At 34.8% G+C, this 23,243-nt stretch overlaps 4 protein-coding genes across 15 annotated transcripts; 2 read left to right on the forward strand and 2 right to left on the reverse strand.

Annotated features, from left to right (window-relative positions):
* Window positions 1–132: 132 nt before the first annotated feature.
* On the reverse strand, window positions 133–10,008 carry LOC138186799 (RING finger protein 207). Of its 8 annotated transcripts, XM_069127012.1 has the most exons (10): window positions 9,737–10,008; window positions 7,005–7,247; window positions 6,593–6,835; window positions 5,786–5,934; window positions 4,926–5,704; window positions 4,198–4,542; window positions 3,836–4,118; window positions 3,375–3,764; window positions 2,403–2,674; window positions 133–2,321 (listed from the first exon to the last, which is right to left on the reverse strand). In XM_069127012.1, the coding sequence occupies exons 3-10, from the start codon at window positions 6,808–6,810 to the stop codon at window positions 2,097–2,099; spliced, it is 2,661 nt and encodes an 886-aa protein (XP_068983113.1). In that variant the 5' UTR covers window positions 6,811–6,835; window positions 7,005–7,247; window positions 9,737–10,008; the 3' UTR covers window positions 133–2,096. The 8 variants fall into 8 exon arrangements, with proteins under 8 accessions (XP_068983113.1, XP_068983111.1, XP_068983112.1 ...); XM_069127010.1 differs by having other exon boundaries at window positions 133–2,674; window positions 6,593–6,919; XM_069127011.1 differs by having other exon boundaries at window positions 133–2,671; window positions 9,737–10,007.
* A 2,048-nt stretch (window positions 10,009–12,056) lies between these two features.
* On the reverse strand, window positions 12,057–16,882 carry LOC138186665 (uncharacterized). Of its 3 annotated transcripts, XM_069126738.1 has the most exons (5): window positions 16,793–16,882; window positions 16,290–16,523; window positions 14,265–14,506; window positions 13,656–14,039; window positions 12,057–13,023 (listed from the first exon to the last, which is right to left on the reverse strand). In XM_069126738.1, exons 3-5 carry the CDS (start codon window positions 14,502–14,504, stop codon window positions 12,268–12,270), a joined length of 1,380 nt encoding a protein of 459 aa, XP_068982839.1. In that variant the 5' UTR covers window positions 14,505–14,506; window positions 16,290–16,523; window positions 16,793–16,882; the 3' UTR covers window positions 12,057–12,267. The 3 variants fall into 3 exon arrangements, with proteins under 3 accessions (XP_068982839.1, XP_068982840.1, XP_068982841.1); XM_069126739.1 differs by lacking the exons at window positions 16,290–16,523; window positions 16,793–16,882 and adding an exon at window positions 15,530–15,597; XM_069126740.1 differs by lacking the exons at window positions 16,290–16,523; window positions 16,793–16,882 and adding an exon at window positions 15,357–15,459.
* Window positions 16,883–16,895: 13 nt separating this feature from the next.
* bug (thioredoxin domain-containing protein bug) lies at window positions 16,896–18,353 on the forward strand. Of its 2 annotated transcripts, none has more exons than XM_069126754.1 (4): window positions 16,896–17,191; window positions 17,272–17,474; window positions 17,549–17,775; window positions 17,858–18,353. In XM_069126754.1, the coding sequence occupies exons 1-4, from the start codon at window positions 17,146–17,148 to the stop codon at window positions 18,210–18,212; spliced, it is 831 nt and encodes a 276-aa protein (XP_068982855.1). In that variant the 5' UTR covers window positions 16,896–17,145; the 3' UTR covers window positions 18,213–18,353. The 2 variants fall into 2 exon arrangements, with proteins under 2 accessions (XP_068982855.1, XP_068982854.1); XM_069126753.1 differs by having other exon boundaries at window positions 16,898–17,191; window positions 17,260–17,474; window positions 17,858–18,352.
* A 425-nt stretch (window positions 18,354–18,778) lies between these two features.
* On the forward strand, window positions 18,779–23,184 carry LOC138186658 (zinc finger protein 723). 2 transcript variants are annotated; one of them, XM_069126730.1, is made up of 7 exons: window positions 18,779–19,476; window positions 19,547–19,649; window positions 19,733–20,043; window positions 20,126–20,494; window positions 20,580–20,934; window positions 21,024–21,331; window positions 21,411–23,184. In XM_069126730.1, the coding sequence occupies exons 1-7, from the start codon at window positions 19,216–19,218 to the stop codon at window positions 21,960–21,962; spliced, it is 2,259 nt and encodes a 752-aa protein (XP_068982831.1). In that variant the 5' UTR covers window positions 18,779–19,215; the 3' UTR covers window positions 21,963–23,184. The 2 variants fall into 2 exon arrangements, with proteins under 2 accessions (XP_068982831.1, XP_068982830.1); XM_069126729.1 differs by having other exon boundaries at window positions 18,780–19,476; window positions 19,721–20,043.
* Window positions 23,185–23,243: the final 59 nt, after the last annotated feature.

The following is a 23,243-nucleotide window of genomic DNA, read 5'->3' on the forward strand; positions in this document are numbered from 1 at the left end:
TTCAGATTACAATCTAAATACTAATGTTATAATACCATATGTATAAAACAGATAGATTTTACCGAATAGTAGTGTATATAAAATCAGCAAGTTTTTATAGTCAAGCAAAAAAAATTGTATAACGTCTTCATTTTAATATTTTTTATTATACCCCATATCTTTTTTTTAAATCTTATTAAAATTTAGAAATATAAAGCAAACTGTGTTGGAAAAACGTGTTGCACCAGTTCTACAAAAAATAATTGTATAAATAGCTTGTTTTAGTAATATAAACTGTACATACAAAATTGTAGGACTTGCTCTAGTAGGAAAAAAAAATAAAAGAATACGTAAAATCATGTTAGTAAATCGTCTGCATCGAATAATGGAAATATCTATCGATAATTAAACGATTTTTATAATTTATAACTTGTATATTTCTCTATATTATCAGCAATTTGATATTTTTCATACATAATTAATCGTGTACATTTACTATAATTATAACTCATGATCTGTACGAAGACCGTGATATCTTCTTAATTTTTTAACGATTGTATTTAACTTTCACGAGGAACCTTCGTTTTTCGTGGAAGCTGAGTATTGTGTATTTCTGATGAAACAATCACTTCAATATTTGACACGTGTATGTAATTGTAAAAACATTTATCGCAATTATACTCCTATATAATTGAAGTACAATTGTAGACGATGGATCCTCGTGTGTTTGGCAAATTACAAGTACACTTGTAATTAGGCTATCTTTTCTTATCAGGACAAAATGCTATCACTTCGATTTTCCATGTACAATCGATGATTCGTTCGTCGTTCAATTATAGGGTTTGAGTGTGCATTGTATTTGTTATATATAAAATTTGAATTTGTTATATATAAATTCTAATTCTTCCTTTTTTTTTACGATTCAATTTTAATTGTTCACTTTACAAAATCCATTCTTCTTAATCCAATTCTAATTTCAAATTAAAGAAAACACATGATTTGAGCAGTATAGGAAATTATTTCCTTCATTTCCACTCTCCTTCTTCTTCTTCTTCTCCTTCTTGCTTATTTCCTTCTTATACTTTTTCATAGTAGGAGTAGGAGTAGTGGTAGTAGTGGTGGTAGTAGTAATAGTAGTAATAATAGTAGCAGTAGTAGTAGTAGTAGCAGTAGTAGTAGTAGTAGTAGTAAGTAGTAGTAGTAGTAATTAAATCGTAACTGTATGTATACCCACATATAGTTTATCGACGTATTCCTATAATCCTATTTTGAGCCTCTGAATGTTTATGCAGCATGTAAGGATTGCATCAACAGTAAGAGTATCATTTATTAATTTCTTTTTTCTCTTTTATATACGTATATGTAATATGTATACTTTTTTTACGTATTATTTGACTATTGGCAGCAATATTATGACCTTCGGCGCTTCAAAGTGCAATCAAAACGCTGTTCGATAAAAAATTGAAGACTGCTCTACGTTGAAGGCTGGTTGACCCTGAAACAACTCTGACTAGACATACATGGGAGTAGAAATTACTCGATCAATTATACAAGATGATTATATAAACGTTGAAAACACTTCTTGGTCCAGACCGAGAAATAAAACATTCGAAAAATTTACAATGTCTCGTAAAAGTAAAAACATGCACTTGTCGAAGGTGCTTTAATCAATAGCAGTTTATAGCGATAAACGATTCCTAATTCGTAAGATCATCTTCGTCTGTGGTATTATATACATCACACGAAATGCCCTTTATATTTATTATAATACCTCTAATAAAACGCTCAAAATACTTGGAAAAAAATCCTCGTAGTACCATTTTGCGTAACAATGTATTATTTTTTTTCTACCAATAACAATATGTTATCGATCGAAAAAGTACAGTCCTTCTATAATACTTTCCCCGATGTATGCTAGGCATTATTTTGGAGGGTATCGATTCCTTCCCGGATAGCCAAACGCAGCCTAACTACTCAGAACAGCCTAGTAAATACTTTTATTTCGATATAATTTTCTTCCTACTTAACATCTACTTCCACACTTTGGCCATCCGGGCTGGATACCTCTTGAAAGAAAGCTTCTTTAAAACCTTCACCGTAGCTTCCTTTGAATCATTTTAATTTGTCTTGCTCTTTCGGTGATGACGATGATGATGCACGTGACGATGATGCAGGTGTGACCTTGTTTCCTGTACGGCCGCCACCAGTGTTCTCACGGTTTCCTCGTGCCCCTCGAAACTGTCCGTTTTCTTCAGCTGGCTAAGAGATGAGGCTCCCCCCTCGCTGGCCGTTACACTGCGTTTGCTTTTTGGCCGAGGAAATGTTTCCCAGGAACGCTGCTTCTGCACCAGAGACGATGACTTCGGTGTAGGCCCGATCAAAAGAACCATTGTTTTCCTGGGATCCTGCGCGGATTGACCTACCGTCCCATCGACAATACTCGATCGCCTGCTTCCCGAGCCGGTGGTACTTAGGCTGTCACAGCTCGCACGTCGACGTCTCCTCACCTCCGTCGAGGCCTTCTCATCCGCGTAGAACACGTCCTCCGAGTCACTAGCTGGATACACCTTGGTTCCCTTGCCTGCAGGAATCGATTGCTCGTCGGGAACCGCGTGTACCTGAGCCTGAACTCGCTTCTTCACCTCTCCCGTGCTGGACGCCTCCGAAATTCGTTGATATTCTCCTTCTTCCCCTGCTAGAAGTATGTGAATGATTTAAATGAATGAACTAGGATGATAAAATCAAATATGTCGCTTCATGCATCCTTCTTTGAGAAATTAGTCATATTAATGTTTCGGAGAACCGATATTGTAAAATTAAAAGAAACAATGTAGCTAAGATATATGGTTTTTAAATGATGTTTGATATGAAATGTTTGTTCTATTATGTAGAAGAATTTGAAGAATTTGGCATGAGAGATAGGTAATTGAATGATGAATTGAATTGAACCGTGCATTTACACAGACATTGGTTTAATTAAAATTTTCATGATGTGCACCGAATGAAAAGAATACTCGAACTGTGTAACTTGGAAGGAAGGTGGAAATATCATCCATCATCCATTAATACCCATTACATTGTTTTAAGTGGAACAGTATGTAATAACCGCATCACTTGTCAGTACGTTTGCTCCCAAACGAGCCACTCTGTGCATCAACTTATACCTTAATTAATTAGCCGGCGTAACTTTGAATGAAAGCGATACTTTGCCGCACTCGTTCCTGAATTGGGCGCGATAGTACAATAATTCTCGTGTACATTCATCAGGGTTTTATTTACATCGATCATAAATGCTATCTACATAATCCTCTGAACTATCGTCAAATTTATAGCATCAAATTCTTTCTAGCAACATTATTTACTCGTGCATACAATCCTCACAGATCGATTCTTACCAGTCGTATGCGACTGTGGTTGCTGGGAATCCGTGCATCTTTCTGGTTGATCGAGTCCCTCGGCAGAATTATCTCCACTGCCACCCTTCAGAGATCGATACAAAGATCGTACTTTGCTGGCAGACCAGTGACCAGGCGGTGTTTTAGGCTTCGTACTATCGGGAGACTTCCTCGGTCGTCGGCTCTGACTACGATCACGACTTTCCTCTCTTCCTGGCGATTTCTTACGATCTTCTTTACTTCTAGCTTTTTCGATCAATTGGCTAAGCATTCCTCTTTTCGAGTCCGTTGATTTGGCCGTTCCATAGACAATAATGTTTCCACTCGAATCCAAGATAGCTTCGACATCAGCGGAAGGAGTACGGCAACGTGTTGGTACCTCCTTCGTTTCTAAATGAAAAATTCACGTGGATCACGTGATAATCTTGAAATTGGAGTATATTGAAATTAAGAGTAGATACCTTTCATGTAAAGCGCATTATCTGCACTAGTTGCAGTAGCACGCGAATGTCGATGATCCTTGGTCGGGGCTTGGGTTTGCGGTTGCGGTGGTTCCTGCATTTGTAAACGTGCCAAGTGATCCAGTAACGCCTGCAAATGCTGATTACTGGCTGCATCAGAGGCTATCATGCTTACTTCACCAGCACTAACTCCGGTTGCGAAAGATTTTATATACGGTTCTAATTGTTGAGCAAGATTCTGCAATTGTTTTACCTGACTTCTCAATGATAGGATATCGTTCATCTGAATGAACAAAGGAATTCATTAATCAACGTATCTTCAAGACGTTTAAGCTTTGCCAATAATAAAATCTAAATAATACCTGAGAATGGAATATTTCTTTTTCTATGTGAATTCTACATAACTGTTCATCCCAAAGTGTATCGAACACGTTTCTAAGACGTTCTAGTTCCATCTGATAATGCTCTAATTGTTGCTCTAGCACCCGACAATCCCTCGCAACCTGTTCGTAACGTATGCCCAACGGAGGTGTGTTAGCTCTTCTCAGAACTGCCACATCACGATGTAATTCTTCTAAACGTTCCTTCACAGTGAGCAATTGCTGATTCAATTCCTTCAGCTGACTATCAAATGTTCGACAGTGGCTGGAAAACGGTCCACCGTCGGTCCCGCTCTTGGTTGGAATCCTCTGAGCAGACTTGCTGCTCTGCTTGGAAAAGAAATATCTCACGTAAACTCTGAGCCATTTCTTCCCAGAACGTCAGACGTGTATATAGATATATACGGGTCTGAATAAACTGTCTGATACTGACTACCACATCATCGGCTAAGAAACTAACAAGAAACGAAACGTTTTCACGTCTGCCGAGAACAGTCAATTTGCTACAAGAATGACTGTATTCTAATCTGGCTACTAACTACCACCATACGATTAAGTACAAGCCACATCATATATCGAGTAAAATCCTGTAAACAAAAATACTTACACAGAAGTGTGCGCGAGAAATGCAATGAAAAAGAAACTTGTAATATGAACGTAAAGATGGAATTCGTAATCGAGAGGTGGCCAGGCTAAATGTATCTAAGTACCTGAATCACTGGCGGATCCTGTTGAGCCGTCGTGTGAGTTTGGTCATATAATGATTCCTTCTGGGACTGACCGACGTACGGTTGCAGTGCGCGAGCAAATTCATTCTTATAATTAGTCTTCAAATGTGCAGTCAGTAGAGGCGGCCTCGATGGATATCCTAATTGCGCGACTCGACTTAGTCGTTCCAACATCGGATGGGCTAGCTCGAGAAATTGATATTTCGTCGCGCCGCTAGTAAAGGCAGTGCATAGCATTAAATGCATCTGCAGCACGGGAAGTGCGCTACCTAATGAAAGCAATTGGCTTCGAACCATCCTTTCCTTCGTTTCAAACTGTCGCTGCAATTCTGTCAGAGTACTTCCGTGCGTCTTCGTTATGGCCTCCTGCATTCCCTGACAGAAAGAATTCAATGTCCTTTTTTCGGAATCCAAACTATGTCGTAGTTCATCCAATTGTGATTTTAAAGCCAACACTCCGTCTCGCACGCCAGCTTGCAGCTCACAAATGGAATTAACAGCTCGTTCCATCTTCTTCGAAGCCTGTTGCCAGGCACTTTCAATATCAACGCAGTGAAGCCTCGCATCCGCAGGAGTGTCGCGAAAACAAGTAGCACAGAGCATGCACTTGGCACTTTGACTATACATTATGTATTGTTCTCCGTGGGTCGGGCAACGACGTTGTGTATCCTTGGTGCATTTGCTCATATGTAACACCTCGTGTGTGGAGAACATCTTCGCACGATGGGTATTCTCCCTGCAGTGTGTACACAATGCTTGTCCTATATTCAAAAATAGTTTTAAGTTTCAAGGATAAGATAGTAGAATGATTGGGGTTACATTTATTATTGTTTGCTACTTACCACATGTTGTACAAAAAAACATAGTAGACTTGTCCCGTTTATCACAGTTGGCACAAGGTGGATTCTCAGAGTTTGCCAACTCAACTAGCTGACGTATCAGTTGATCAGGTGGTGGTTGTTGTGCTCCATCTTTCAACTGTGTCTGTTGCCTATGAGCAGTAATGTATTGCAAATTTGTGGTAACAGGCAATAGAAAGTATAAAGAATGATATGAAAAATACTTCAACTCTTGCAAAAGAATATTATCATAAACTATATAGAAAAATTCTCAGAGAAGTCATATATAAAGAGAAAAAGATTTCAGAGAACCATTACAACAGAATAAACAATTACAATAAGATGAATCTACAGAATTCCATTCTGAACGATAAATCAGAAACACGTACACTTTACAATAAAGAAATATGTCTAAACAAGTACTTGCAAAACAAACATAATTTACAACTTATACAAACAATAAAAATAAGTTTAGCTATATGGGTTTTATTTCATATATATCTCAATGGAGTTAAGCAAAACTTATCGCACCCATACATTCTATGCCACAAACATCAAAACGATTAGGAAATTTCATTCTTTAAACCCAAGATTATTGAAACAAAAGTGTACGAAGCAAAAGATCATCGTAGAGAAGGAACTGGCAAAGACATAACAAATTTTGTCATTATGTTAAGACACAAAATTTACACACAGACATTAGAACTAATAGGAAATGTAATAACATGCACATAGTAGCCGAACCTAACCCAGACCTGGGATCGTCACCCACCCTAAGGACGCCATGCAATAACAGTCGTTGTTATCTACCCGCAGATGGGACAGGAGACTTTTCCCTCAAGATGAGGGCCACGGATGCAGCGGGCACAAAAGGTGTGAAAGCAGGACAGCAGACAAGGCTCGTTGTAATAGTCATGACAGACACCGCAGATGAGAGGATTCCTAGGCCCGCCACCGGTCACACCTGTCGTACCGTCATTCTCGCCGACGTCGATGCCGTCGACCGTCGTCCCCGCCGAGTTCGCCATCGTCGGCCAAACCAACGGCGGCCACCTGGAAACCAGAATCCAGAACGTGCTTCACCGACCACCACCTCAGCACCCTCCTTCATTTTTTTCTTTCTTTACGGTTACTTCACTATCAAAATTAAATCACTATTTAATAAAATCAAATGAAATACAACGTGCAACTACTTGAAATGATAAAAAGAAGGAATGTTTACCCTAAGACCGTTGGCCCGCCCGCCGCAGAAAAACCTGATAGGTAGTTTATCGGCTCGTCATTCTGACGTAGTATGGTGGGCGCAAACCCCCAGTTTGCGCCTGACGATCGACTCTGACGTCACTGAAATGGCACCAATCTCACCCCCTCCACTAAGGATGATACGTGCACGTAGAAAAGAGGACGGGCTGCTGCTGCTGTTGCTGCTGCTGCACGCGCTGCTACGTGGTAAGGGTGCACCGGCCTGCACACAAGGTAACTATGACGTAAGTGTGCAGGAGTAGTGATGCACATACGTGCATGCATTCACAATGGATATTTGACCCTTTCTCCTACAAATTTTCAAATAATTTTATTGTTTCTATAAGGAATATGTTTGAAAATTTTAAAAATTTGTTTATATAGAATCTTATTTAAGCATTGAACATTTTTAAGAGCTATCTTTGCGTATAATGGATACGTGAGTAGTGATGCACGAATGTACGCCCACAGATAATGGGTATTTGACCCCTTTTTCTACAAATTTTCAAATAATTTTATTGTTTCTATAAGATATATATTTGAAAATTTGAAAAAATTGCCTACGTATAGTTCAAAATCTTATTTACACATTGGAAACTCTTAAAAACTTTCTTTGCATTTAATAGATACTAAAACGGATATGTATATAAGAACAGAGAATTTAAACTCTCTGAATAATAATTCATAATAATCGCTCGAAATATACAACCTGTAATTTAATAATCACTGTAAATAAAATAATAAATAATTATAGATATAGTTTAAATAATAAATAATAACAAGTTTCGTTATCATCTGCAAAATTCTAACATTTTCAAACACGCGGTAATCGTGAGACACGATAAATGATGTAAGATACTGTAAAAATTGTAAATAGCAAAACTTGTAATAAACGGCATTTTTCGCGTGTCCCAGAACTTCAGAGTAATATCTTCTGCCCATAAGCAAAGATGAGTACCATATTCATCTTCACTTATAAGTAACAGCTAGAGTTGCATATGGCAATAAAATAGTACTGCGTTAACTGGCCGGGATTTTGCTTTGTTAACTGGCCATCGCTATCCCCACTAGTTCTTCAAACTGATTCCATGCCTTTGGTTTTAGACATATATGTAAAATAAACAAATATGTAAAAAATATGTGTGGGTATTCGTATCTCATTTGTCTTCTATCAAGAAAAACGATACTTGAGATTTTCTGTAACTAGCTAAATGAAATTTTAACCCATGACCAGAGTCAAATACTGTATACATTTGTAGGCTAGATCTATATGGGTGAAAACAGCACCTCGACGTTCTCACCCCTCAGCACCGTCATCATTCGTTTTCTACACTTCTGCAGGGACCTACATACACATTGATATATGAGCCCTTCAGAAACCACATTGATCAACTGTATAAGTGGAAAGGCACAGAAAAGTAACGATTAGTCTACTAACACAACTAATGAAGTGTGACTAAGTAAAGATTTTATATATTAGATTTTATATAATTAAAGATTTTATATATATAAGATTGTATATATTTTTTTTTATATTATATATATTTTGCGCATTTTTATAGTTTTAAATTTTCTTTAAGTAGATCAAAATTCGCAGTCTACCGATGATATTACAGATACTGCCTTCTAAGTTCACCTTAGAATTTATTTACATTTATTTTTTGAAAATTAAACATTGATTACTTATGTAATGGAAATAGGAAATCAACAAAATACAGAGTTGATCAATCTGACTTCTGAAAGATTCATATACAGTAATAATAAGAGAATCATTCGATCCTCATTATGTATATCACGACAGATTGCGATTATTCAGATACAGTTTGACGAACGATGTCCGATAATGATTATGCATTTGAGAAAAATATATTTTTAGTGATATCACGATATCTTTTCTCATCGTTATGGTAATCTCGTTTTCATGAAATTATTGTGAGATTTATGAAATACTATCGTAACATAGCGGTGAAAAGGCGAACTAATTTCTCTATCTGTCCTTGTCCACACTAGTGCCACAGACAAGGTACAGAATAGACGTGACATTCAATGCATTTTCGTTTTGGAGGTCATTCTACTCTTATAATATTTTCGAATCGCATACGACGTAATCGATTTAGTATAGTAGCGGATCCTATGACATTACAAATAGGGTGTATAGGACAAGACATTTTACGCATGAAGTAAAATAACAATATGTACTCTTTGTACTCCAACTGTATTATGATACAACTGATCGGAAAGGTAATTTCGTGCAAAAACTATTGACGAATTAATGCAAACCGCTCGTCTGCACCGGTCCAAAAATTGGGCGCGCAAACGCGTCGGCGTTTATACAGATATTATACATATTATTATACATATTTTATACAGATTATAATTTACGATTCGATTGTGAATGATTAATTGGATTGAGCATGACTAATCGTTTTTTTGACTAATCGTTTCACCGATTCTGTTTCCTAGATCCTATTAGGCTCGAATGTCACTTACTCATTTTAAAACAAGTACCTGTCTGGAGGTTACACTGTCTATAAATGCATACACTAAGGCACCAAACCTCCCACTTCGGCCCATATAAACCATATAAACAATACATCTACAATAGTATATACATTTAAAGGTGTTATACCATCTAATATAGCATAGCTTATGGGTAATATGTTACATTATATTATAAAACTAAATTTGATGTAAATTACTGTATATTCTCACAATTTCATTGAAGAAATCAATATCACAAAGAGAATCCTCCCGTTTTATCATTCGCCCTTAACTGTCGTCATTCTAAGCCCTCATCCTCGCCATCTTCACAAATTAGAAAAAAGGAATATACAAACATTTCGAAATATATTTTTGTTTACATATTAAATGTAAATGAAAATTCAAAGTGGGAATAAACAAGTAAATGTTTATAATTAACACAAAATATTTAGAAATACGAACAATTTTCAGAAACATTCACAAAAACCTATATAAATTAATTAAACAGTCTCCGTCTTTCATCTTAATCATAGTCATATCGTCTATATTTGTCATGTGACATATCAGCCCCTCTACATCTATTATCAATCGTACCCTCTGTCTTTGTCGAATACTGTGATGGTGTCTTTCTATCGCCACTCCTATCGTTTGTTCTTGTCGCACGCTATCCCCTTCCTGTCTGCGGTCGTCATGTACTGCCAACTGTTAGGTAGTGAAGGAACTGAAACTTGGCTCATTTATGGATAGATGGCAAAACGTGGTATGTCCGAACACAAAAATGGAGCTACATGATCTGAAACGTGTGTTGGATAAGCCATATGATGCCATCTATCCAAAAACAGCCTAAGTTATAATTCCTTCGATATGTAATAGATGGCGGGATGTGGCATATCCGTAGACAAAACTTGAGCTACTTGATCTGAAACATGGCTTGGGTAAGCCATTGAGTGTCATCTACCTTATAACGCTCCAAGTTTCAGTTCCTTCGCTATATAATAGATGGCAACACATGCCTTGATCGCAGACAAAGAGGGTAATAGTGTACGACAAAGACAAACAATAGGAGTGCCGATAGAAAAAGAGGGGTACAGTGTGCAACAAAGACACACGATACAGACAAAATAGAGGATACAATAGTAGAAACAAAGAGCACAGCGCGCGACAAAAATGGACTGTACGAAGGAAATGGGCAGAGTTATGGTTTATGATGAAAGTGTGGGATTTCTTTCAAAAATCTATTTTATCTAATAATGTTGGGAAAATCTATCCAATATAAGTAATATCCAATATAATTGACAATTAGTCTTAACTTTTTTACAATATGGATATTTATATGTCGGAGATGAAAGGACATCGGGGCCTCCCTTTTGGAATGTTGGAGAAAACCCCAATACCCTAGTCCAGACTTTTACTATAGCTACACTTAAGTAACAAAAATAAGAAATAGTTTTAATGTTCTAATCCGATTTTATGACGATGGGCTTGGGCTCGAAGTGACATAGCGGGTCACTGAACGTAGCCACGGTCACGGGAGGGACGTGTACCTGACAGAGGAATGGAATGATTATATGGCTTTTCTTAAAAACAAAGATTGACCTGAGAGGTGGGGAGAGGAATATATAAGGGCAGTTCCACTTGGATTTTGGTAGAGTTCATGCAAATAAGTTTTACTTGTACGTGGAGTTATACGTGTATCACATCGCATTCGTCGTCTCGTGGACCGTGGATTCGTTATCGAACCTGAATTCGTTGTCATCAGCATCTCGACCATCCGATCGCCGCTATTACTTATAGCCTTTTGTAGTGCCCACATTTGTACCAATAAATATCAGCTATATCCGCGATGGTAAATTTGAGTGAAGGTTCATCGAACACCCAAAATTCCAACCCTAATCCGACATATATAATATTAACAAAGGTCTACAAAGGAAAAAGAAATAAAAAATGCTAAGATATGTACTACTTACAACATATATCGCATCGAGAAGGAAACCATTAAGAATAATGTACGGTAATAACATAAAATATAATATAGTGTTTCTTATTTTTATTATATAACTAATATGCTATGACATATATCGTATTCGAAAATATTAAGATTTGCCTTGAAAAGCTGATATGCAGTAGTAAAGTAATAAATCGATCTATTCTTAAATCTAGTTTCAATTAATTGAGGAAATTTGTTTAATTTAGTTCATTTTTCAGGCCCATTTTCTCTGTATTATTAATAATTGAAATAAATCACAATATTTATCAGATTAATTAAACTATAAATTTATACAATATTTATATAGGCAACTACCATTTTATTATTAGATAAAATAAGTTTTATCGAACAAGACGAAATTAAACTACAAAGCGACAAATGCTTTATCCATTCTTGCCTTGCTATTTTATATTCTGGTTAATAATACATCTCATTACGAAATTGAGATCTAAATTAACTTCCAGAATTGTAGAAAAAGAAACGAAGGACCAATAAGGATCAAGGACAGTTACGATAATTTGTCATTTGCAATTGATCCTAAATGCATGTATTAACCATAAAAAGCGAATGTTCAAACTTGATTTATTTAAAAACAAAGAATTTTTTAATAAAATATTTATCATTTGACTTTTCTAGACATCAGTATTAAAGACTAGAAATTAACGTTATTACAACGACGATACTGATTTTTGCTCGTATTCCTACAATACCTATACAAATTTCCTAAAAATTGAATTACAACAGATTGGTACTAATCAATCAAAGAAAGAACATGTTATCCATAACTGATAGTATATCCCATAGAAATCATAAGTGTTTCTTTAATAGCAGGATGTAGCTGTTTCTCTATGTATCTGGTCAAAGCCTGGCTGGCACCGCGTAAAAACACATCTTCCATTTCTCTGGCGACGTGTTCTTTCGACTGCCAATTTCTACTATCGTTTTCTAAGTCAATCGGGAAAATATTATCCAACGTTTCATCGATATACAAATGTCTGGTTTCTTTCGGCGCATCGTTTTCACTTATGTGATAGCTATTTTCTCTTTTAACGTTCGCCTTTGATTCGTTGTTGTCGTCTAAACTTTTCGGAAGAATCTTCGTTATATTGTTCAAGTTGCTTTGCCTCGTTTGATGTTGTTCGGTGCAATTGCCAGTTTCGTTGGTTTTTGACCGTTTACTGGTCAATGCTGTTGCAAAATCTTCAGGAGTAATTGTCTCCGTAGATCGTAATATCTTTATGGGATGACTGCTGGCTTCCTGACCACTTTCGAAAGATCCTGGAAAGCGGCGAACGCTCGAGGAACTTACGACAACGTCAGATTCGACCAGGGCTCGCTTTTCTCTTGGTGAAGATTTAGTGAGCCAAATGTTTTTTCTCCATATTCCTAATTTCGTAAGAGGTGCGCTTACGATACGAGACTGACGAGTTTCGTTTGGTATAACGATATCTACTTCTTTTGAAACACCCACCAATTGACGTGGTTCCGCTGCTTCATAATCATCGTGCAATGTTAGGGGCAGAAGTCCATACTGCAGAAGATTAAATGTTTTATTCTTGATACAGCAGAAATTAAAAGTCAGTTAGAGGATAACTTATCAATACCTGAGCACTTACAATGGCTATAAAAAGTATTTACATATCATTGTATTTATTATAGCATTTATATGCTAAAGGGTTAATTAGGCCCAGAGTATATTAGATTTTGTATCATTTGGTAGTACTTTCGTATAAGTACAGGACTTGGATATTACGAAGATGAAATGTAGAACTTGATAAAAACGCTCCAGTGGAAAATAAAGGAATGTACCCATAATTTTTGTAGCCACTGTATCATAGAAAACTTTTATGGATATATTGTATGTATATTTTTAATATATTATAAAATTTCATTCTCTCATTTTATCTGTGAAATGAGGCACCACTTTTATGATTATATTGGTAAAAAGATTTCTATAAGTGTTCGCGTGTCTTTTTGAGCTACTATAGACTACAGATATTTACGCAAAGTCATAGTTTTATGAAAAAGATTAAAGAAATGGAACCTAAGCAAAAATATGTTGTTACGTATTATATGTAATCTCTATATTTTTGCACTTTTAAGTTTCCCATAAATACATCAATATCCGCAGTCTACTTATTAGAAGCGAAATAAATGAATTACCTCGTCTCGAGGTGGATAAAATGGAGGCCACTTGTCTTGTCTTTTAATTTGCTTGTCTAAACGCGTAGGGCGACAACCGTAAGCGTAGATAGAAGCAAATCTGGGCTCTAAGAAGCTGGACTCCGTTCGAATGCGCATCTGTCCTCTACCACGAGCGATTGGACTTGTTAAAAAGTCAACACCTGCTCGTCTCAATCTTAGAGTCATCGTACAAGATTCAGCCTGTATAGGTGGCTGATGATCCCGTGGCATTAACGAAACTATCCCAGAGACGGATAAATCATTAAACATCACCCGAGTCTGCAGAGAATTGTTGCTAGGCTCGTAAATACATTTTTCGACCCTGGCCCATGGATTTCCGGTGTTTCTAGCACCTTGTGGCAACTAAACAGCAGAGAACTATGTTAAAAAGGAATTAACGTTTAGAATTCTTTTTTAATAATAAAGTTTAAATATAAGTTTCCCGCTTAAAGCTTTTGATAAATCTCAACAGGCAACTATTCTGTGTGTATAATTTATTAAAGAAAAAATTCAATTTTCCATCCGAGACTTGTTTTAAACTCCTATCTTTGATGTAAATTTGAATGCAATTCACGTAATAAATATTACTTTAACAGCAATCCGGGAGACTGACATCTCAAGTGGTACAGAACGGAGTTCTTGTTGATAAAACATTCCCGCTTCCTCCTCTTCAAGTCCTTTCCTTCTGCTCGAGTCTTTGTGAAGTGCATCTAGGGCACGTTCCAATCTTCCGCCGCAGGCTTCCCAATTGCCGATGTTCGAACGAGCAGAACTGATCGATGAATATGTCAGTAGCAAGATCACTGATACCTTAAAGGCTGACACCATCTCTGTAAACAACAGAAGAAGTGAAGTAGCATGGTTATAAAATAATTTTGAACATTTATGCAATTATACATAATCACATAAATATCACTGCATACATTTCAATTTCAACATGATAAGACTGCAACCGTAAATCGCAATAAGAAGAAAAAGATTTGCAGATTGCCAAAACGTAAAATACTCAAGGCAAAAACTGATAAAAATCTAGCATTTAAACGAGGAGAAAAGTAGCCAGGTCATTGTCCTTTCTATGTTTCTGTGATAAAGACAACTGCAATGACACTTTCAAGGCTCATAAAAAGGCAAGAAGGCGCATCTACGTGTGGTGGCATCATTAAAATATCTCAGTAGGTATATCCTGTAGAAACTCAGTGAATTCGAGCCGCTGAAACAGAGCATGAATGCGTCTTCCTTCCGTCTATTTCAGCGACAATCGAGTGAAACCAGGAAGCACAATTTGGACGCGAACTGCCTCTATTTTATTCACCGATTATTATTCATTCTTCCGAGTAACTATCGAATTAGTCGCACTGATATTCCAAAACGCTAGAATATATTCTAATCTTTTCCTTAATATCTAATTAGAAAAAAATATCATAAAATAAAAAAAAATCTACGAAATTTTGTAAAATGTTATCAATTCGTGAAAATACAAGTTTCACAAAACTTGCAACTGAAAAATCTTACACAAATTTAATACTATCAAACGCTTCTGTGTAATATCCAATTTTTAAAAATACTACAAAATAAAGCAATATTTGCAATATTTCTAATCCATAAAAATGTAATGTTCACTTTTGCCAAGTTCCAATTGAGAAATCTTATACAAAATCAATGCTATTTAGCGTTTCGTACGAAACACGTTGGCTTCAGTCTTACAAGTTGTTAAATGGTGGACGATGTTATAACACGAAAAACAATACGATTTCCCAGCACAGATGCAACACGAGTTTCTCAATTTCCTAATTGACCGATATTGAAACGCTGTAGTGTACGTAGGCGTAGTGTTTCATTCGGGTACACGCAACCTTTTTACGGGATCTCAAGTACGAAATCTTATTGTTTAGACGGAATGTATGAATCTTGGTTGGCAAGGTGAATAAGGCCAGCACCACTATTTTTGTATGCTAATGCGCGATTCGATGTTGATTTCATCTGCTGGTGCTTTCGCGCTCCGTTAACCGGTACTCTAATGTCGATTTTGCAATTTTTTTGCCAGGGAGTATTCATATCTTCGTAGTATCATCTTTTCTACCTTAGTTCCTGTGCCATAAGCCGTATATTTCTTTGACAAAACTTTGAAGAATCCACTTTAGAGAATACTATTATTGTAAATTCTAATTATCTATATGAATGATCAATTCCAGAAAAAGAGAGAGAAAGATTCAGTACAAAAAAAATGGAACAAACTTAGACAATTATTTTCATCCAGATTTGTTCTCAGATAAATTCTTTATATCAGATAAAATTGTTAAAGTATACAACGACAAATGTAATTTTTATTGTCTGTAATTAATATATAATATTATATATAATATTATTGTATTAATTAACAATAATTATTAATTATTTCTGTAAAAATTATATACCGATAAATATCAAATGACATCGAGTAAGAGTAAAGTAAAGTGTAAGGGAAAGTGCAAAGATTTTCTCTCTAATATAAAGTAAAAAAAGAAAGAAAGTATATACTTTGATTATTACCAGCGAAAAGTAGCAGCTAAAATAGTGCATGTCAAAGTAGTGAGAAGTATGAATTAAAATTTATACATATACGTATGTACTTACTGAAAACTCGATATTAAATGACGAAAAATTTCGTACAAATTTTCTGATTATTCCTTCGGGAGATGGAAGTACTCAGCTTGCACCTTTGGTGTAAGGCAGATCGAATAACAATGAAAGTGGCTAGATACGCGAGGCAACTCCTACTCTTAAGTCTTTCTTTCTTTCTTCTTCCGCTGGTGCGTGGAATACACTCGAAAGCAACGAGCTTGATCGCAGCATCGCGTGAGATTTATTCTGTAAATTAACGATTTCATAATTTACAAATGAATCAGTAATTATGGCATGGTAATCTTTAAATAAATAAGCACTTACACGCTTTAATATAATGTAAACAAATTCATATGTTAATAATAATAATAATAATAATAAATAAAAATATTAACATATATATATAATTAAATTGAAATGTTACTCAAATTTTTTAAAAATTGAACTTGCAATTTTTTAAATCTACGATTTGATATTGTCTAATATCGTATTCTGATTATAGATATCAAACTTACATTAATACAAGAGTATAAAAATAATTTCGGATTGTATTTCATATTTCACACTTCAAGTGATTATAGTGAAATTAATCGGGCGAATTATAGATAAATTGAAATTGAAGGATACGCGATCGATGCGACCTCAAACAGTCTATCACGCTATGCCTCTATTTCTTAATTGAGAATGGAAATAAACATGATGCATCAACTTGCTTATTACGTGTGTGATAGTGCGAATTATGCTGCAATTACGAACATTCGTTAGATATCATGTGTTTATAGGAAAACGTCCAAGTTACTTGTGAATTGAATCACCTTCAAATTCCTAACAGAAACACACGAACAGTTTTCTAGGTTATGTACATAAAATGTATTTTTCTCAAAGGAATTTGTGTTTACTTATTATAATTTTAGGTGAGATATTCATATATTTTATTGCACTTTCTATCATAATACAATTTCAATCTTCCCTATCTGCTTAGTTCATGTGATAGGTGTTTTCGCACGAATGGACAAATGCGAGATGCTAGAAGTAATTTCGTTCAAAAATTCTGATGGAGAACCTGAACCTGATACGGGAAACATCAAATATGAAGAAGAGAATAAAATTATCGAAGCGAACGTGACAATAAACAATTCAACTGCTAATGTGACTAAAGTCAATTGCCTAACGGATAAAGTCTATGGACCAGTAGAAGTAACATAATAAAATATTTGAGAATATTAAATTTAAAATGGAAGGGAATAAATTACAAGCATTAACTATTTCAGATTGTTAATGCAACCAGATTAATGAAATTATTAATCTTAGAACCTGGACCATCAAACAAAAGTAGAAATGATAAAGAAGGCAGACTTTTACCAGGAACTTGTGTGATAGTATTATTTTATGCTAGATGGAGTATATTCAGTAGTCAAGCTGCACCGCACTTTAATGCATTACCACGTTCATTTCCACATATTAAGGCAGTGGCATTAGATGCAATTAAATACCAAAAGTAATAAGTACAATAAAGTAAAACAATTTATTTATATGATTAAAAGAAGTCTATAAACATTTTGCGTTTTCCATGTTTTTAGTTTCAATGCTCAATATGGAATTGTTGGAGTCCCAACATTAATGCTTGTTCACAATGGAAAACCTGTAGCAAAATTTAATTACACTGTTTATACATTAGAAGCTTTTGCAAGATTTATAACACAAATAACTAATTTACAACCAAATGGGTCATTATATGTTACATCTTTGGATTTTTCTGGCCCTGTTTCTAGTACACCTTCTAATGGGACGGATTATTGTCTAGTCCTTTCATGGATCTTCATTACTGCATGTGCTTTATACTTCACATCTCAAAGCAGGTGGTGGCAACAGTTTGTAGAATTAATTCAAAATACATGGCGTGAAAGTAATGCTCAACACGAGCATGCTGATTAGAATATAAAAAGGGACTATCTTATATTCCATACAAGAAATTATGTCATGAGATACAAACATAAGATCTTTCTTATTAATTCGCATGATATTCTATGCGGTATAAATGTTAAAAGAATGTAAATATACTTCGATAAATAAGTAAAATGTATGTTATTTAAAAAAAACACGTAATTAACAATTCTTTTACCTTCCTCCAGTATTCATAAAATTATCTATGCTACAAATTTTGCATTTTGCACATGAGTAATATACATTACGATCAATTTATATACTATAATGAAAATATTGCAAAACTTAATTTTTAGTGGTAGTAGAAATTACAAAATAAGCTACGGGAAGTTTCGTAATTATGAAGTTCAAACGGAACTTGAACACACCGCGCGCCTTTTGTCAATTGAGCATCTAATTTATTTCCAACAGTTTTCAATTGTTTTAACATATGTCTACAATTGCAAATGGTCTGACATTCTCAAAATAGGAAATACAACGATATTATGATAATTCGTGTTACAGTGAGACAATTATTATGTTGTATATGATAAAGCTTGAATTTGACTTCGATAGTTCTATACCGAAACTCGCATGTAATGGCCGACTTCGCGATTCACTTATCACATCCCTAACTTCATGATTGTTGTGTGCGGCATTTGTTTGCGCTGAAGTTCGTCTCTAATGAGTTTTGTTATCGCTGTTATTATAAGAAAGAGATGCTGTTTATTTTTATGTAATATAATTGATCATACTTGAGTAAACATCCTATGGGAAATCAAGTCTCCTGAAGAAACATCATGACATTATTCTGTATCTGGACACAATTAAGAGATTTTACTGATTTTTGTGATTCATCGTCAGGTTAGGTTCTTAACGAGAAGCCGGCTTTATTTTTTAATTAAGGATAGGGATAGGCGAACGAGAAAAGAACCAGTTAAGTTTGTAAAAGGAGTAGAGGGCCAGGTTAAGGTCAACAAAGACTCTCTACGAAGTCGGTAGTAAAACGATAAAAATGGGCTCGTTGAATCTCATTTGCCCGATGTGCTGCGGTGAAACGTTTAACAATCCACAGTCATTAAAGTATCATTTATTAAGCATGACGGACAACCTATACTGTCCTAGTTGTTCGCAGCGATCTGACTCAGTAATGGCACTCATTCAACATTTGGATCGATGTGGACAAAGCGTTGAATCAGAGGCATCATCTGAATCAAAGTACGAGCCTAAGGAAGAAACTCAACAAGAATCTCAACCGGACACAGAAGTGCTAATGGTTGGCACCAAATAAATCTTTTTTTATAACTATATGTATTTTAGTGTTTGCTTAATAATTTTAATTTTAGGACACAAATGTTGAAGGAATAGATCAAAGTTTTCTAGCAACTGTAAATGATAGTGGAATTATGATAGTTGGAGGACCTCAAACTATACAAGTTGATGAAAATGGTGTGTAGAAATTTTAATTTAATCTATGTTAATTATATTTATTTGATTATTGTTTCTAATAAAAATATCAGGAGATATTAAAGTCGTAGAAAAGATGGAAACTGAAGAGACACAAATGGAGCAAAATTCTCTGGAATTTAAGATTACAGAAAAAGTTCCTAATATCACAAGCAAAGCAGAAGAGAAATCTTTATCCCAGGATCAACTAGTAACAATTTCAACCACTTCAGAGGCAGATGATAAAAACGGAAATAAAAATGTAATTACTATTTTACCTGATGGGTCAGAACTTTTAGATGGAGAAACTGGCGCTCTGATAAATATGGATCATATAAATGATGTAGGTGAATTAGATGAAGATGGACTTCTACATGTTAAACAAGAACTTTGTGAGGTATAAACAAGGAAGGCATTATTTATTAGCATGTATACAAATGAATAAATTGTATAATAGAGAGAATATTTAATTATTATAGATAGAACCAGAAGCAGTTTATAGTTGTACTAGTTGTGATATGAGCTTTAATTCTGTTGTGGAACATATAAAACAATTTCATGATGGACAAGAAGTATTACTTGAAATAGCTGATCAGTTAGATGATATACCTACAGTACCTGCAACTAACACCTTACATACAGAATCAGGAAATGTAATCAATACTAGACAAAGACAGAGTATGAATACTCTGCGTACAGAAGAGTGTGTAGACAGTGAAGGAAGATTATATACAAGAAAAGTAGTACAAATAGAAAGATTCTGGGATAGAACTCCAGCACAAACATCACTTCAATCTACTAAAGCACCAATGATTGAAAAGTTCTTTTCCAATGTAGAAGGAGTGAAAGTATGACAAACATCTATTTCTTTTTATATTATAAAAAAAATTTTATATTTTTTGGTATATATATATATATATATATTGACTATAGGTACGAGAAAAAAGATTAGCTGCAACACCAATGAGAATGTATAGATGTAATCAGTGCCTTCAGCAGTTCTCCAAATTAGGAAACTTCCGAGTGCATGCATGTCTTCACGGCAATAATCGTTGCGATAGTTGTGACCAAACTTTCGCAACACCGAAAGCATTACAACTACATGCAAAGGTACACGAAGGTGAACCTGATCCAAATCAAAAAACTTTCATATGCGAAACTTGTGGTACAGAATTTTGTTCGCACAAAAGCTTGCGCTTGCATTCTCGAATGCACGCGCCAGTCAGAGCAAGGCATGTTGATGCACCTGAAGGAACACCTAGTGCAACATTTACGTGTCCCGAGTGTGGTAATATCTTGAATATTTAGTTCAAGAATATAATTGGTTTTTTCATCTTAAAACACATTTGCATTTAGTCAACTGTTAATTATTCATAGGTAAAACGTTAGCGGAATCATACAAAGAAGCACACATGGCATTACATTCTGGTGACTCTGTAACTTGTACTGTATGCAATAGAAAATTCGATTCTGCTGATAGCTTAGCAATGCATGCCGCAGTACATACAGAACTAAGTCAACCACATTCGCCAACACCACCTACTACTGAAACAGCTACAACTGCCGAACCTGCAGAAAGTCAAAAGCCTTATCAGTGTCAACATTGTGGTCGAAGATTTACGAGACCTCACGAGAAAGTGAAACACGAACGTATTCATACCGGAGAAAAGCCACACGCGTGTGAAGTAAACATAGTATAAGTAATATAATTAAGATGTTGTGATTTCTATTATAGTACTATACAAATACTTTATTATTTCTTAGGTTTGCGGTAAAACTTTTCGTGTTTCTTATTGTCTGACTTTACACATGAGAACTCACACTGGTGTCAGACCATATGGATGCCAACATTGTGGTAAAAGATTTAAAGCTTCTTCTGTGTACAATCATCATTTACTTACACACGGGGAAGAACGTGCTTACACGTGCCCTTATTGCCCAAAAACTTTCAAAACACGTGTTCAATTAGCAGGACACAAAAACAGCCACACTAAACCATTTCGATGTACTGAGTGTTCCCGCCCATTTGCTTCCTTGTACGCCGCACGTGCTCATATACAAACTCACAAAAAAGACAATAACCTAAAATTCAGTTGTTATATTTGTGGTGCATCCTATGGTAGAGCATTTGCATTGAAAGATCATTTGAAACAACATGGTCAAGATGTAATAGCTCCACCGGAGCCGGTAAGAGAAGAAGAAATTCACGAAGGAGAAGATTTTTTACTTGCAGAAGAAGAGGTTGAGGATGATGAACTAGTTATTCCGTCACCGTTACCCGTTGCGCAATCATCAGAAGCTGATGACACAGAATGAGACTACAAAAGCTAGTCAGATGTTTGTTACAAAAATTGTAGTTTAACATTGTTCAATATAGCAAAAAAAGGATAATGACGGATAAATACCTATTTTCTGTAGTGTTCAAAGAATATCAGAAAAATTTGTATTCATGCATTGAATATTATAAAATTTTAATTTTTATGAACAAATGACATTCTAATATGAACTGCTGCTGTGACTAAATATGGTAGTATTCATTTGTAAATAACATGCTATGAATTTGTATATCCTTGATAGTATTGTGTGGATAGAACTTGTTAAATACGAATAACGATTGTATGAGAGACTAGTTTTATTATGTCTGTTTAATATATTAAAGTAAAAAAATCTATATTATTTAATTTATGATATATTTTGACAATTCAGTTCCATTATTAGTTGTGTTCAATACTTCAGACCTTTCTTAATTTTTATTTTCATTGTTATTTATTAGCTATATAAGAAAACATACAATAAAAAGGTTAAAAAATATTACTTTATTTTAACTATAAAAGAATAAAAATCTGATAAGAGAGAGGGAAAGAGAAGATCAAAGATTAATTTTAGAATTAATTTAAGTTCTAATGATGTTAAAATTTGTAACAAGAAATATAAGTGTATTTGTAAAAATATCTTATGTAAAGATTAATAATTTCAATTACTTTTATTCTTTTACTATCGAAAATTAAGTAGAATTATTTGCACAATTAAATCGTACTAGCCTACTTTTATGTATTTTTTCTATAAAAAAGTTAAGAATCGTAACGTTTATCTAGATAATTCTAGATATGACTGACTAGAAAATAATCTATCAAGTACAAACTATATAGAAAGTATAATAAGAAATATATAATACAATGTTCTTCATTATATTATATATTGTTATGCAATTACATAAAATGTTGTACGAGATATCTTTATTTAAGTGTGCCAAATTTATATGCTTGTAAATAAGCAAACAGATGAACTAATTTATATACATAAAAAATCTATCACGCATCATTATAGAGATATTTATATAAAATTCGCGTGTACTTATATGTACATCTTCGCAAGCAAATAAAATACGATTATAAATCGAAATATGGATCAGGCGATAAATAGTCATTATTTTTCATAAAAAGAAAATATTCTTTTAAATATTAGAATTTATCGGAAATTAGTCTGAACCAACATGACATATTTTGGATCTTACTAAAGAGCTAAATAAACAAGCTTGCTCTTAATGTTAATGTACCATCTGTTGCATTTAGATTAAACTCTTGGGATTATGATTAA

The sequence above is a fragment of the Bombus flavifrons genome, chromosome 14 (genome assembly GCF_040668555.2).
Source record: "Bombus flavifrons isolate JBK064 chromosome 14, iyBomFlav1_principal, whole genome shotgun sequence".
In the NCBI taxonomy this organism is placed as follows: domain Eukaryota; kingdom Metazoa; phylum Arthropoda; class Insecta; order Hymenoptera; family Apidae; genus Bombus; species Bombus flavifrons.

Coding starts and splice junctions, on each gene's coding strand:
- LOC138186799 (XM_069127010.1), bottom strand. CDS start 6,810: ATGGCGAACTCGGCGGGGACGACGGTCGACGGCATCGACGTCGGCGAG. Junction 5,705..5,785: donor GTTTTTTTGTACAACATGTG/GTAAGTAGCAAA, acceptor TTTTGAATATAG/GACAAGCATTGTGTACACAC. Junction 2,675..3,374: donor ACCACAGTCGCATACGACTG/GTAAGAATCGAT, acceptor ACATACTTCTAG/CAGGGGAAGAAGGAGAATAT.
- LOC138186665 (XM_069126738.1), bottom strand. CDS start 14,504: ATGGTGTCAGCCTTTAAGGTATCAGTGATCTTGCTACTGACATATTCA. Junction 14,040..14,264: donor TCTCCCGGATTGCTGTTAAA/GTAATATTTATT, acceptor TCTGCTGTTTAG/TTGCCACAAGGTGCTAGAAA. Junction 13,024..13,655: donor TTTATCCACCTCGAGACGAG/GTAATTCATTTA, acceptor AATCTTCTGCAG/TATGGACTTCTGCCCCTAAC.
- bug (XM_069126753.1), top strand. CDS start 17,146: ATGTATTTTTCTCAAAGGAATTTGTGTTTACTTATTATAATTTTAG. Junction 17,192..17,259: donor TTTACTTATTATAATTTTAG/GTGAGATATTCA, acceptor CTATCTGCTTAG/TTCATGTGATAGGTGTTTTC. Junction 17,776..17,857: donor GATGCAATTAAATACCAAAA/GTAATAAGTACA, acceptor CCATGTTTTTAG/TTTCAATGCTCAATATGGAA.
- LOC138186658 (XM_069126729.1), top strand. CDS start 19,216: ATGGGCTCGTTGAATCTCATTTGCCCGATGTGCTGCGGTGAAACGTTT. Junction 20,935..21,023: donor ATTTACGTGTCCCGAGTGTG/GTAATATCTTGA, acceptor AATTATTCATAG/GTAAAACGTTAGCGGAATCA. Junction 21,332..21,410: donor AAAAGCCACACGCGTGTGAA/GTAAACATAGTA, acceptor ATTATTTCTTAG/GTTTGCGGTAAAACTTTTCG.